We start from the raw sequence: 14,431 nt of genomic DNA, 5'->3' as shown, positions 1-14,431 counted from the left end.
CCCTCAGCTGGAGCGGTGGGAGGGCACCGTGCATCTGCCCCCCGGTTAAGGCGGGCGGGCAGACTCCGCGGACAATGCGCCTCCTCCCGCGACCTGGTAGGAGCATAGAAACCAGGGCTGAAGGGACCTCCGGAGGGCACGTCTCGTCCAAGGGATTGAAGATCGCTTCAGGCTAGACATGAGGGGGAAAAATACTTCTTTACTAGCCGACGGTTCGGAACAGAGGTGGTACAGTCACCCGCCCCGGCCATCTAGTCTTTCCTGCCTGCGGGCCCATGATCTGCAAGGTCCCTTCCAGCCCCGAAACCCCCTGCTCCGAGCAGCACCAGCCCCAGCCCCAGCCCCAGCCCCAGCCCCAGCTAGATCATCGCAGCCAAGGCTTTGTTGCCTGCGTGTTAAAAACCTCCCGGGATGGAGCTGCCACCCCCTCTCTAGGCAACCCCTCCAGTGCTTCACCACCCTGCTAGTGAAAAAGTTTTTCCTTGTATCCAACCTAAACATCCCTTGCTGCAACTTGAGACCATTGCTCCTTGTTCTGCCGTCTGGCACCGCTGAGAACAGTCCAGCTCCATCCTCTTTGGGACCCCACTTCCAGTAGTTGAAGGCTACTATTAAATCCCCCTCCCCCCCCACTTCCCCTCAGTCCTCTCCTCTCCAGACTAAATAAGCCCAGTTCCTTCAGCCTCTTCTCGGAAGTCAATGAGTGAGGCCAGAGGGCAGGCTTTCTTAGGGTGAGGTCTTTTAACAGCCCAGCTGGGGAGCTGGGATAAAGTTAGACCAGCTTTGAAATGTGAGGCATCCAGGAGACCTGATGAAGAAAGACTTGCGTTCCAAACCTGGCCTAACTCTATCCCAACTCCATAGTTGGTCCAAGAAAAGATCTCACCCTAAGAAATCCTTGTTTCCACTCTTTCTAACCCCAGCATTTACCTACTCCCATATTGATCAATGGCCAGGACCTGGTTTTGCTTTTGAAGGGAAGTGTTTAAGTAGACAACCTCCACCCGAGGAATTGCCTTCCTTATGCCGATAATATGATTGAAGTTGGTTGGGATCGTTCCCTGAACAGCCAGCAGGAGGTGCTGGTTGGGATACGTAGTTGGTGAGCAAATTCTGGATGTTAGGGTTAGATAATAATTCTGAGGTCATGCCCCCTCTATGATGCAATCTTGAATCCTTTACAAATAGGATCTGCGATTTACAGGTGGTAGTGTGTTGACCTAGACAGAATTGTGCTGCAAATGATATAAATCATTGCTGCAAATCACTGTATCATTATATCTGAATGTATGTCACCTCTTTATTACTTGTCACATTTTATTCCTCAGCAGTTGTTTTTATTGACATTGCTGATGCTTTTACCTGCCATAGGAATGTGTAGAGTTCCAAAGGCTCTTTTAAAAGTTGTATTCCTCCTATGACATTTATTTTAAATGCAATTCAAGTTGAAAAGTGCTTCATCTTTTATAATCTATTCTTTGCCCTGCATACCATACTTCATTTAATTTCCAAGATTCTTTCTATTCAATAACCTGAAAAGAATATCTGTTGGCACCACTTCCCCTTTTCTTATATTATTTTTGTTGGCATAATACCTAGAAAACTGTTGGAAAGGAAATGTCTTTAGTATTTATAATGCAGGCTCAGTGTCATGCTGACTGAATTGTCAGAAGGCTGGTTAAACAGGTAAAGTTATGAAAGATGTTTTGAATTAGAAGAATACTTTCAGTTTGGAAACTTTATATCATGGCACTGTTAATGTTACTTTCTTCCATATCTTTAGCTCTTTGCTTTGACGAGGCCTTTAATGCAAAGAGAAAGTTGAGATTACTGCAAGAAAATTTGGAAACTAAGAGAAGGAAGGGCATGGGGAATCAGAGAGGCAGAGAAAGAAATAAACATGGCTTCTTTAAAGCCAACGTTAAAGCAGTTGAGAGCTCCTGTCTGACGTATATGAACGTGCTATTCAGAAGAATTCCAAAAGGCAATGTGATGTTGTCCAAAAGCCATGAGGCCAAGAAAAATAACCATTTATTGAAGGCTTTTCCTTCAATAAATGCCAGCACATTCATTTTACATTTGTTGTAACTATATTTTTTTAAGTTTATTTGAGCAATCCAAGACATTGTTCTTCAGCAGATGTTTGTTGTCTGAACATGGTTTGTAGCTAAAGCCATTCAATTCTAGACAGAGAGTGTGGATTAACATTTACTTATGATCTGACAAACCTTTTTTTGCTCTTAAATTGAACACTACCAGGGTGTGCCTGACAAATTACACATATTTTCTCATCATCTGGAAAAGATTCTTTAAAAAAGTAAATAGAGAAAAGTTTGGCTCTGTATACATATTCATCCCTTTTCATTCTCCCCTCTTAAAATTGTCATTTGTGGGTAAAGTAAATGGCTACATATGGAGAGGAAGGAGACTTGGAATGTAGGGAGTGTTTCATCGGACTCCTTTTTCAAGTTTTTTGTTGCTACTTGGAGTATAGGAAAAGGTGGGTTCCAGTGTTAATAATTGTGTTACAAATATAATCGTGTAATGCAGTGTGCCCTTCTATGGACAGAAGTAGGAGGGATGAATATTTCTTAGGCCTCAGTTCTACAAGTACCGAATATCTCTTCTGAGATGTTAGGGCCCATCATCACTCAGTGGGAATCTTAATTAACACCTTGCAGGACAGACATGATACACAACAGACCAGCTCCTGTCCATATTGAACCCAGCAGTCTTGAATCTGACAGTATTAGATTCAGATCTTTGACCTCTATGCAGTCCATTGAACCATTACAGAATCGTACTGAGGCCACAAAGAGTAGCAGTCGGGTAGCATCGTTATGTTAGCACTACACTGCTCTCTCTATTCTCAGCTTAAGGGATATGAGCATGAAAGGTTTGGCTGAAGGAGGAGGCTGAATACCAGCTCACACAGCCACATTATGTAGTGCTATGCTACTTCTTCAGTTCTTAGCATTGAAAGCATGAAGGTCAGAGGAGGATGCATGACCAGAACATGGCTGTGTCTTGGTGTTCCCTGTCTAACTTGATTAGCACTGGTGCCAGGAAAAGTAACAATAAGTCTGCTCTGATTTGCTTTGGTGGGGACCAGTTGGCTTCCAGGAGTACAAAAGTTTTGGAGAAGGTAGAGTACAACCATATTTGTCTGCCTGCTTCCCCTCCCTCACGATTTTTGATCCTTTTAAGATTCCAGGATCAGGCTTATAGTTTGTAAATAAAGTATCTAATTGGGATTAAGAGATTTTTGTAGAATAAATTTGAAACTAGAGGGCAGCACTGACAAAAAGGTGTCCCATAAAATGCTCTGGGATGGTAACAGTGTCTAATTAAGATAGTATTCAGGCAACTGAATTAACTAAGCTAACAGACTGTATTGTTCCATTGGTTCTCAAGAATGGAGAGCTTTGCTTAAAGTCAATGTTAAAGTGTGGTAAAAAAAATTCTTTGGAATGTTGATGTGAAAATGTGATACTTTTCAAGCATTTTCCTAAAATATTTATTACATTATTATAAATATGAACATTAAAAGTTTGTTAGTAAGATTCATATTCTGTGAGTCCTGTTAAATAACTCTATGTGTAGAGCATTTTGGTGCCATCTGTCTTGTTGAAGGATGCTTTTAAAACTCTGCTCGCTGTACTGCCTATCCAATAGACTGTCCAAATAGACTTTTATTGTGATCATATCTCTTAATTATATTAAAATATATTTAATTATATTTTAACATATAAAAGGTAGTTAACAATGGAAGATCTCCTATGTATTTTCTGCTGATTGAGTAGTCCTTATCTTTAGATGGTGGAAATTTGCAGAGCTTCCTTGTCTTTAATAGTAAATGCCACATAATACTACATAACGTGATCGTTCTGTCCACAAGATAGTTATTATTAAGGTATTTATTTTGTTGTGTTGAGCATTCTTAAGTTACTGAAGCACTAAGTAGGATTCTATTATACATCCATCATCTACTCATTTTAATCATTAAGCGAGAGGCATTGTTGATAAATAGTATCTTCTGTGGTCATCTGTAAGTATGTATTGTATGACAGAGAACACTGAGAATGAACAATTCAGATAGTTTCAGTGCTACACAATGTGAATTACAGTTGTAATGAACTGCTTAGGATAAAGTTGTTCTGTTTAAAAATTATAACTTTTGGGAACTTCAGAAGAAACTATTGACAATCTCAGGTCAAAATGATTTGCTTTTATCTTTAATGAAAAAATGACAAATCCCCAAGTTGCAGTGGTGTTTACTGAATAATATAGCTAACTAATATAGTACCCACCACTATTGCAACTAAAAGTACATTTCCAAAAAGATTTGTAGGGGTATGCTTATAAAGCACAATGTAGATCATTTAAGTGCCTAAATGTGAGAACTGCATGAAGCTGTCTTAGTAATAGTAAATTTGCCAAAGAATGCAGTGCTGATTGTTACAGATTTGTTCATGAATTTAACCAATTTGTCAAATAGTTTTGACTAGAAAAGTGAGGGGCTAGGAGGAAGGTTGAGGTGGATGGTTGTGCCCACCCCTGCCTGACTCCCATACCCTTTATCCAGTGATTCTGTGGGCATGTATACACATGCACACTTACTAAGCAGTAACCAAAATTACTGCACAGTAAGCAAAATTTACTGGACAGTACAGGCAGCATCTACACGTGCATGGTCATACTGTGCAGTTAATATGGCAACTTATGCCAACTTGGGTGTAAATTTGATACCTGCATCATGCAGGTCTCAAATTTATGCCCGATTAATTACTGCACAGTACCACACACATAGACACCTTACTGAACAGTAACACTATGTATGTGGACTGACTTGGGACTAACTTTAGTCCCAAGTTAGTCCACATACAACATTACTGCGCTTTAACATCTGCACATGTAGATGCCAGCCTAAACCCACTTACTGTGCAGTAAGTTACTGTGCAGTAAATTTAATGCACAGTAAATGCACATGTAGACATGCCCAGTGGGTCTCAAAATGTTCACACGAGGTATAGATGTTGTTTCAAGTCCCAGTGCTTGAAAGTATTTGAAACCACAGGTCTCATGTCCCAGAAGAGTGTTCTAATCGTAGGACTGTAGGACATCCGGGGGTAGGTGGAGATGGGGTGTCTCAGTTTCTTCTATTGATACTGCACCACTTTGTAAAAAAAAAAAAATTGAACTTTCATTAGAGCAGGGCCTCTGGAATCAGGTTGTCCCACCTCCCATAGAAGGGTGCTACCTACAACCTTTGGGGTACTTTGGACTAGGTCTTCCTCACTCCCTCTTGTTGGAGGTGTTCCACTTTGTATAAAATCATTAGTGTAACTAAGGTGGGGAGATCAGGGCAGCAGGCTTAGGTACCAACCTGAGAGGCATGGAAAAAAAGCAGCTGCTACCATAACCATATAATCACACTGGAAGTCACTGCTGCCTCCATGCAGCCCAGCTGCCTTGGGTGTCAGCTGACTTGTTACTCCTCTGTATAGAGTAAATAACTATTAATGGAGTCAGAGAGAGAATGACTCTCTAGCCTGGTGATTTGGATATTCCCGTGTACAGTGGGATACCTACACTTCAGCCCCTGCTCTGATGCACATTTAATTATCTATGCAATGTGGAACAACTTTAGCAATAAAGCTCCCATCCTGACCAACAATAAAGCTCCCATCCCATCATCCCTAAATAATCAGTGGCAGGGAGGTGGAAAAACTGAGTTCAAATCTCCTCAGCCAGAAAAATAAATTTGACTTATGTCTTCAACATGCTGCATGATTTCGATAACCACCAAGCTATTGAATTAAGGTGGAGGGAAAGGGTTACCTTCAGCAGGTTGTGATTCCAGCCTTTCCTTTGCTTTTCTTATCAGTGACCACAAACCAGAAGTTTCATTTTGGGTCAAATAAAAAGTTTCATTCAATGCAAAACATTTTCTTTATTTATTCTGGCAAGAGAAAAAGAAAATGTTCCAATTATTTTGGATCAAACCATTCTACTTTTCTTAGCTGAACCAAAAAGTTAATTATTTACTCATCTCTAATAAATATTTTTGAGGCCTATGTGCCAGCCCGACTATTCAGTATCTAAATTCTAAAACTCCTTGCAAAACTACAAGTACTAACCTTACTTCATACTATTTCTCCACAGGCATAAAGTTCACTTGCAGATTTTTTATGCCATAGTTGAAAAAATGAGACCTAGCAGAATCTGTTCTGTATTTATATTACATCAAAGTCCATGGAAAAAATTAGTGAAGATACAAAGTAAAAAAACCAGAAGGCTAATCAAAGCTGTTTTTTAAAAATATTAATACAATATTAAATGTGGAAACCTCTTTCATGTATAATGAAAGCAAAAGTAATGTAAATCTGAAAACTTCAGTGCTATGAATGTTATTGTAAGCATTTGTAATTTAAATGTTAGAGTAATATCACAAGCTTGTGCATTTTAGCAAAACTAGTTATATGCCGTGTTTCTGTCGTTGCTGATATGGGACTCTCAGGGCCAAAACATTGTCCCAAGCAAACTTTTAAAAAGCAGGTCTGTTTTTTTGTTTGTTTAGCAGAGCACATAACATTTCCACACATTTATCTCCTCCTAATACCTGCACCCTAAAACCAGGTGTCTTAATATAATTTTTGGATTTTCTGTGTTCATCATCACTTTAAACTTGTGCTATGTCCATCTGTGCTCCTTCAGTGAGGCAGAGACCACAGTAGGGTCCAATACTCTGTACTGTGACCTGTAGAATTATAATCAAATAAAGTATATGACTGAAGTCTTAAGTAGTGGAGAGCTGGCACTTGGGTACCTAATTACTAAATCCACTGCAAATCCAAACTCAAGTACCCAGTTATATTTAATGTTCCCTTAAATACTTGCAAACTTGGAGTATATTATTGCAGTAGATGGAATGTATTTCATATAAAAACCAGGAGGATAATGCCAGTGATTTATATTGCCTTTCTTTTGTTTTCAGGAGCTGGGTTTCAATGCCACTACAGAATACTGATATGCAACAATTGCTGAAGCTTGGGTCATCCTCAGATCACTCACAGAAGTGCTTTAGGAAGCATGACTTGATCTCCCTCTTGTGGAAAGAAATTGGAAGTGAACATTTGTGATTTGAAAAAAACAAAACCAACTAACAATTATGGCAACAGCAACTACGCCACCTGCTGCTGCATCCAACCTTCCAGGGAATGATGGAACTGACTTTCTGATCGTGCTACACTACAACTACACAGGAAAACTTACTCTCCGAGAAAAGGCAACAGATAGCATAGACTTTACAACTGTGGCATTTCTGATCATATGTAGCTTCATAGTCTTGGAGAACTTGATGGTGTTAATTGCCATATGGAAAAATAACAAATTTCATAATCGGATGTACTTTTTTATTGGCAATCTAGCGCTCTGTGATCTCCTCGCTGGAATTGTTTACAAAGTAAATATTCTTATGTCTGGCAAGAAAACTCTGAGTTTGTCCAGCACAATCTGGTTCATTAGGGAAGGCAGTATGTTTGTTGCCCTCGGAGCTTCTACTTTGAGCTTATTAGCCATAGCCATTGAGAGACACCTGACTATGATTAAAATGAGGCCTTACGATGCAAATAAAAAGTACAGGGTGTTTCTTCTAATTGGAACTTGTTGGCTTATCTCAGTTTCCCTGGGTGCCTTACCAATTCTTGGCTGGAACTGTATTGACAATTTGCCAGATTGCTCAACAATTTTGCCTCTGTATTCTAAGAAATACGTTGCCTTTTGCATAAGTATCTTTATAGCCATTTTGGTGGCTATTGTTATTCTTTATGCACGTATTTACATACTGGTAAAATCCAGTAGCCGTAATGTCACTAATCATAATAACTCAGAGAGATCTATGGCTCTGCTTAGGACAGTTGTGATTGTAGTCGGCGTTTTCATTGCCTGTTGGTCTCCATTATTCATTCTGTTGCTCATAGATGTCGCCTGCAAAGTAAAACAGTGTGCCATTTTGTATGCAGCTGACTGGTTTATTGTCTTGGCTGTCCTCAATTCTGCAATGAATCCTATCATCTACACTTTGGCCAGTAAAGAAATGCGCCGGGCTTTCTTCCGTCTTGTTTGTGGCTGTCTAGTGAAGAGCAACGTGGCTAGATCTTTACCTATTCAGCACACCCCTGATCAAAGTCGGAGTAAGTCTAGCAGTAGCAATACCCAGAAGCCAAAGGAGGATTTTCCACAGATTAATGTTCCCCCATGTATTAATGAAAAAACTGAATCTTCTTTTCACAATGGAAAGTTTTGCAAATAAAAGACTTTGCAAGTCAAATACTCATCTACAGCATTTTGGATGAAATTACAGAGTTTATCAATTTTCAAGCACTTAAATCATAGGGAAAAACACTAACCACTTATTTAACTTTGAGTACCTATTTATCATACAAATCAGCTTGTTTTGGATATTAATTTGGTAAAAGATCTGACTCAGGAAAACTCTATATAGTAGCCAGAGCCCTTGTATGTGTAAAGTCCTTGTATGTGTAAAGATGGCATATATCGTATGGATGTGTTTGGCACAGTCTAACTTTACAATGCATTTAGCTCACCTGTACGAAACATCAACATTCATTAAGCACTATGGGCAATGAAAAAATCACCCTGCTTATTGTTAAATTGGACACAGATTAATTACATTATCCAATGTGTGTTATAATTCTGTACATGTATCTTGCTGTTTATTTTAATGGTCTTACATATATGTAGTATAAATAACTGTATATTTGTACATTCCTTTCTTAAATAGTCATTTTATAGCAAAAGTTTACATTATACTACACATAATATTATACTATATAATGTAATATAACAGATTATACAAATATGTAGCTTAATTTCAAATAGTATGTTTGAAAATGTATGAAGAAATCTGATCTGAAAGGACAAGCTAAATATGCAGTATTAACTGAGTAGTTTGTCTTACAACCATTACCACAAGTCCTCAACTTTAAATGCAACAGGCACAACTCTTGCCCCGTAACTAAATTTAAAGCAAATAGTGGTAAATAACCATTAGCATTAAGTAGGTTTGTTATTTAAAGTAATTAAAATGTGACTCAGTAGGACACATATAGCAAGTGTATGTTCTTTTACTATGTCTTTACTATTTGCAGTGTTTAAAAATATGTGAAACCTGTGTAAGTATGTATACCTTGTAAATGCACTACATGAACTAACATTCTCCCACTGCAAAGCTAAGAAGACATAATTTCAAATGACAGTAGACAACAAGATCCTCACAGAACTTGTGGAATTTCCTCAGGAGCTACTACAACGTGGAGCTTTATTAGGTCTTTCTGGGGACAGGTCCAGCCAATGTAACACTGTTCCTGCAGAATCATGTTACAAGATGGAAAATACGAAATAGCAAGACCACACAGAAGGAAAGTAATCCATGCACAATTATTCCTTCTTCTGTATCTGGAATTACTGTTCTGAAATCCTCTGGATTTGGAAAGCCTTGCTTTGTCCACACTCCTTGGTATCCCATAACCCCTTCAATGAAGAATTCTACAGGAGACTTCAGGGCACAGCTTTGCGGAGGGTTTCCCTACCATCCTTACTCTCTTCAAGTGTATTCTCCATCAGATGGGGCAGCATGGCTCACTGTGTTCAACATTTGCTTAATATTATGGTATGAGTTGGCATAAATCTACTGAAAGCAATTTAGCATGGGAGATTTATTCACAGGCTGAGAACCTGGCTAATGATTGTTTTGTGAATTGTACTTTTCAGGCTCAGATTCTCAAAGGAGCCTAAGTGTGTTAGCTGTTCCAAGTCTAATGCTCATTATCTTGCAAGCACCTAACTTCCATAGGCCCCTTTAAAAAATCCCAACTTAAATTTCTCAAACTAAGGGGGAAAAAGCATATGATTTTTTATTTACAACTTATAAAAATGGTCCTTATTTTTTCTCTTATCTTAATCATGTAAAGCATCTACATCAAAGAATATTTCCAAGTATCTACAGTGTATAAATCATGTAAGGTCTGGAAAAAGCTTTTCTAAATATACTGTTTTACATTTTGATTATTTTTTCAAGGCAAGAGTCTACTTGTAAATAGGTCAGGAGTGTCCCTTTGATTTTTGTAAAGAGAAATAGCTGAATTTTCAACAATTGTGAATGATACAAGTAACTATCAAGTGTCTTACACAAAATAGAGACTGCCCCAAGCACTAAATAGTAATTTAGACACTATATGGAAAGAAAGTCTAGCAAAGCTGAACTAGAAAACATGTGTCATAATATGGGAGACGAGCTGTGGATACGAATTGAGTCAAAATGTCTGATTCACATCTGTATTTGTGCTGTAAATGGAACTACTTACATAGTGGTGCTGTGGTTTCATTCTTTAGACTTTAGAGTGATATTTCGATATACTTTGCAGCCTGGAGAGCTTTCCTGAAACAAGAGTCTTTGAAAAATACTTGCTAAAATTCCGGTGTTCTCTGTTCTTCTAAATGTTTGCTTTGATTAAATGATCAGTCCTTCCAAAAGGTTGGAGTTCCAGGTCTCGTAGATGTGAAGGTCTTCAACAGCACAAGTTCCCTTAGCTTTGGGGCAAACATGGCTGAACCTATCCTGTGCCTCAACTTAAAGATGTTACTTATGTTTCCCATACCAAGACTGTAATAAAAAGAAAAATCTGTATTAACCAAGGCCCAAACACATGTCCATAAACATGACTTTTAGGATGCAGGTCCTACTCTTGAATGCTGTTGCAGTTGGCCCAAGGTACAAGCAACTGTTTGGAGCCTCATGGTTCTGCAGCTCTGTCCCTTACCCCAAACTCTCTCTTTCCTTCTGACAGTGGATTCAAAGGCAGAGCAAGCTTGCTACTGAAGTTCTTTCTAGCAGCATAGCCCAACACTCATTTTAGAGTTTTTACTATGTTTCTGCGCTCTGGATGAACAATTGATACATGAAGCCGTGACACACAAATTCACAAAACCAGCTCCACCCCTCATGGACATTGAGGACACTGCCCATTACAGAACTACTGTAGAAGGGGAAGCAGGACTACAGAAGACATCATGGGGGTGCAAACAGTATGGACTGGGTGCAGAGAAAGCCAAAAGATTGGCAGTGATGGAGAGTACATATGCATGGGAGGATACTCCAGCCTTGAAGCTGGAACAAGTGTTTGGCTAGAACTCCATCCCTCTTCCCCTTCCCAATGCCATCCCTGAAATATGTGAGAATGTTTTAGAATGAAGATCAAAGAACTAGGTTATCCATTAGGCCACAAGTAGATCAAAATCAGTCTCTTGAACTGTAAATGATTTGTCTTATACAGAGAAAAAGCTACAAAACAAATATGTTTTGATAGTGTTGAGTTGACATTGTAGCTGTGGTGGTCCAGGAAATATGAGGCAAGAATTTTTGTGAGTGATATTTTTAGCGGACCAACTATATGGTTGGGATAGACTTAGACAAGCTTTTGAATATACTGCATTCTTCGTCAGGTCTGTGCCTGTTTTTTTCATCAAACATGAAGAAAAATTAATTGCATTCAAAAGCTTGTCTAAATCCATCCCAGTCATTCAATTGGTCCAATAAAAAGGTATCATTCACAAAAATCCTTGCTTCACATACAAAACAAACACACATTTGTCTAGTGTTATTTCATGAACTGGAGTCTTTATTTTTATTCGGGACTGCAGAAGAAATGCAAAAGAAACCACCTAAGGAAAAAGAGCTTTCGTAAGAGTCTTTATTGCCAACAGTCTTACAGATTTACAGTATTTTAAATTATTAAGTACCATAGTCATTTTACAAAACTTTTTTCTTTATATCCCAGACTTTGGAACCAGTTATGTAGCAGTCACTCTCAAAGAGTGTAACAAGGTCCTGTTTTGAGTAGAAAACCTACAGCTAGATTATAAATGTCATGCCTGAAAGCACAGTCTATAAAACAAAAATTAACTACGTGCCATAAGCTCTGATCCCACTGTGTTGAAGTCAAAGGTAGGTAGGCTTTCCTTCAAACAGTGGGAGCAGGCTTAGACTCATAATACTTAGGATAAATGCTGGAAGGGTTTGCTACATAGTTGGAAATGTAAACTGCTATACCACAGGAAAGGCACAATTCCAATAACCGATTTTAATTAGAAATGCAGCATTGGCTAAAAGTTTGTCATCTGTCAATGGTGGTGATGGTATTGAAAATAAATGCTAGGCATAAAACTCCATTGGCTACCACAAAAGCCAGAAAGTCAGGATTCTTAGAATTGCTGTTTAGCTCCCACTGAGGTGAATTACATTAGGTAAGCCTTGGAATAATGGCATTTAACTTCAGGGAGACATGATTTACATAGATGTAATTCATAGCATATTTTAGTCAATTGTGGTTTCAGCCTCTATCAGGAACTGGGGCAGCCCCTTCTGGGGAATGGGCTAGATCACTGGTTCTCAAAACTTTTTAGACTCAAGGTAACCCTCATTAGACTCAACGTACCCCTTCTTAGACTCGAGGCACCGCTCAAAAAATGCCAGCTTAGTTTTCACTCATTTTTTGACTATGGGAAAATACTACAGCAATTTTTCTATTGGAAAAAAACTCAGAACTACCAAAACAGGTGAGCTTTAAAAAAATGAATTCTTATTTAAAATCATTGGGTTTATCATGTTGCACACCTAATGGTGCTAATGTGTGGCATCCTGTGGCACTCCTGAAGGGATCTCAAGGAACCCCAAGTTGCCACAGCATCCTGGTTGCAAATCACTAAACTAGACTCAGTAGGTTTTTCCCTAAAAATTTTGCCTATATTGTTTGTCCTGCCACAGAATGAGCCATACTGTGGGGCCTGATCACAAACATATCAACCCATTGGTATTTCCACCAGGCCAGGGTCTTTCATACAGAGTTCCACTACCTCTGTGAAGCTCCCGGACCCCTCCATCTATCTGTCAGCAGAGTTGCAAGGGGCCTCCTTGCCCATAGTGATTTCTGACATCTCCTTAAAGGGGGATCCTCACTGAGAAATCTTTGCAGGAAAGGTATTGTCTTTCTCTGATTATTCCTCTGGGACCAAAGGAAGACTGAGTTAAAGAACATTAGTCCAATCCTGTCTCCCTTTAACATGGAGCTATCCATTCCCCTCTCCCCAGCACATTCAGTTGCCAACCCAGTATCAAGAGCATTATTGAGTGCAGGACGAGAATGCTGCTGCAGAATTGGGCTAGCCCTACCTTTGCATGCGGGGGATAATTCCTCTTACAGATCAAGGTATAATTTGGCTGGAGTCAGGACCTACTTTTGCATTGCAAAAATGGTATTTGGCAAAACTGCATTCATGACTTTGATTCCTTCTTGGTCTCTTGTAAACCAAAAGTGTTTCTGTGGAAATAAATGGAGCTACTCTGCTGTAAAACCAACACAGCTGAGTTCAAACTCCCTTCCATGTTATTTGGTCCTAGTACCACTGTAGTCTAAAGTTGCAAATAAATGTTGCCCTTTGTGCCTCCATAACCTTTTTTATGGTGCCCCAAAGGGAAAGCAATTTGATGCCTATACCATTTCTCATACCACAAATACCCAAATTTGTGGCCTCGATAAAAGGTGGTAATAGTTTCTGCTGCTTTATTGAGACCGATGTCTGTTGGCTTTATTGTGAGAGTACCAGCAACTCAGGGCTTGAGGGGCCTAGTCTTTGTGGGAATCTCTGGGCCATGTCTGGGGAGCATGTTGGCCATTGTTGGCCATTGTCCACAGCATCAACAGGTGGGCCAATGGGCCAATGTGTTTCAGCCAGCAAAGTGGATCAGCACAGCTGATCAACTTCATTTGCTGATGTCTATTTCTAGCATTGCTTACGTGTGGTGATCATTTCATTCTCTCCTGTAATTTTTGCATAAATTGCAAATATGAAAAAAGTGCAACGTTAACTTCTAATCCAACTGCCGGTACTAAAGAATTTCCTAAGAGACAATTTGCTTCTGTAATCAAAGTGGTCACTATTGATGGACTGACAAAAACATGGCATAGAGTATTTCATAATAGATTTCATTCTGGATTCAAAAAAGTTACAGAGAAAATAAATTCTCACAATATTTCAACACACCACTTGTTTTTCCAAAAAAGTACTTTGTGTACAATGCTCAGTCAAAATTATTTCTAAAAAGTAATAAATATCTTGTTAATAAATATTGAAGGTACATTTGAATTTTCTGCAGCAAATGTTCACCTTTTCATATGACTTAAGGAAACACATTTATCTTACAAAAAACAAATTTGGTTTGTTTCAAGACTGAGGATTGGATGATAGCACTGTACTTGGAACAGAAAATGTCATCACACAAATACAGTCACAGAGGAGAAAAGTATTTCACACACTATCTATGGGCTTCTTTTTCTTTAACTTGAAATGT

At 39.0% G+C, this 14,431-nt stretch overlaps 1 protein-coding gene across 4 annotated transcripts in view; it reads left to right on the top strand.

Annotated features, from left to right (window-relative positions):
* S1PR3 (sphingosine-1-phosphate receptor 3) overlaps positions 1–14,166 on the top strand; it is a 15,376-nt gene extending 1,210 nt beyond the window's left edge. Inside the window, exons 1-2 of one of the 4 annotated variants that reach the window (XM_025202669.1) lie at positions 44–225; positions 6,998–14,166. In XM_025202669.1, the coding sequence (XP_025058454.1) occupies positions 7,172–8,314 (1,143 nt within the window). In that variant the 5' untranslated portion in view covers positions 44–225; positions 6,998–7,171 and the 3' untranslated portion in view covers positions 8,315–14,166. Of the gene's footprint in view, positions 1–43; positions 226–2,429; positions 3,146–3,789; positions 4,049–6,997 lie in introns of those variants that run through there. The other 3 variants (XM_014519351.2, XM_025202668.1, XM_025202667.1) reach the window with 3 other exon arrangements.
* Positions 14,167–14,431: the final 265 nt, after the last annotated feature.

Source organism: Alligator sinensis, unplaced genomic scaffold (assembly GCF_000455745.1).
Source record: "Alligator sinensis unplaced genomic scaffold, ASM45574v1 scaffold665_1, whole genome shotgun sequence".
NCBI lineage: Eukaryota > Metazoa > Chordata > Crocodylia > Alligatoridae > Alligator > Alligator sinensis.
This window is presented reverse-complemented; position numbering and strand designations above follow the sequence as displayed.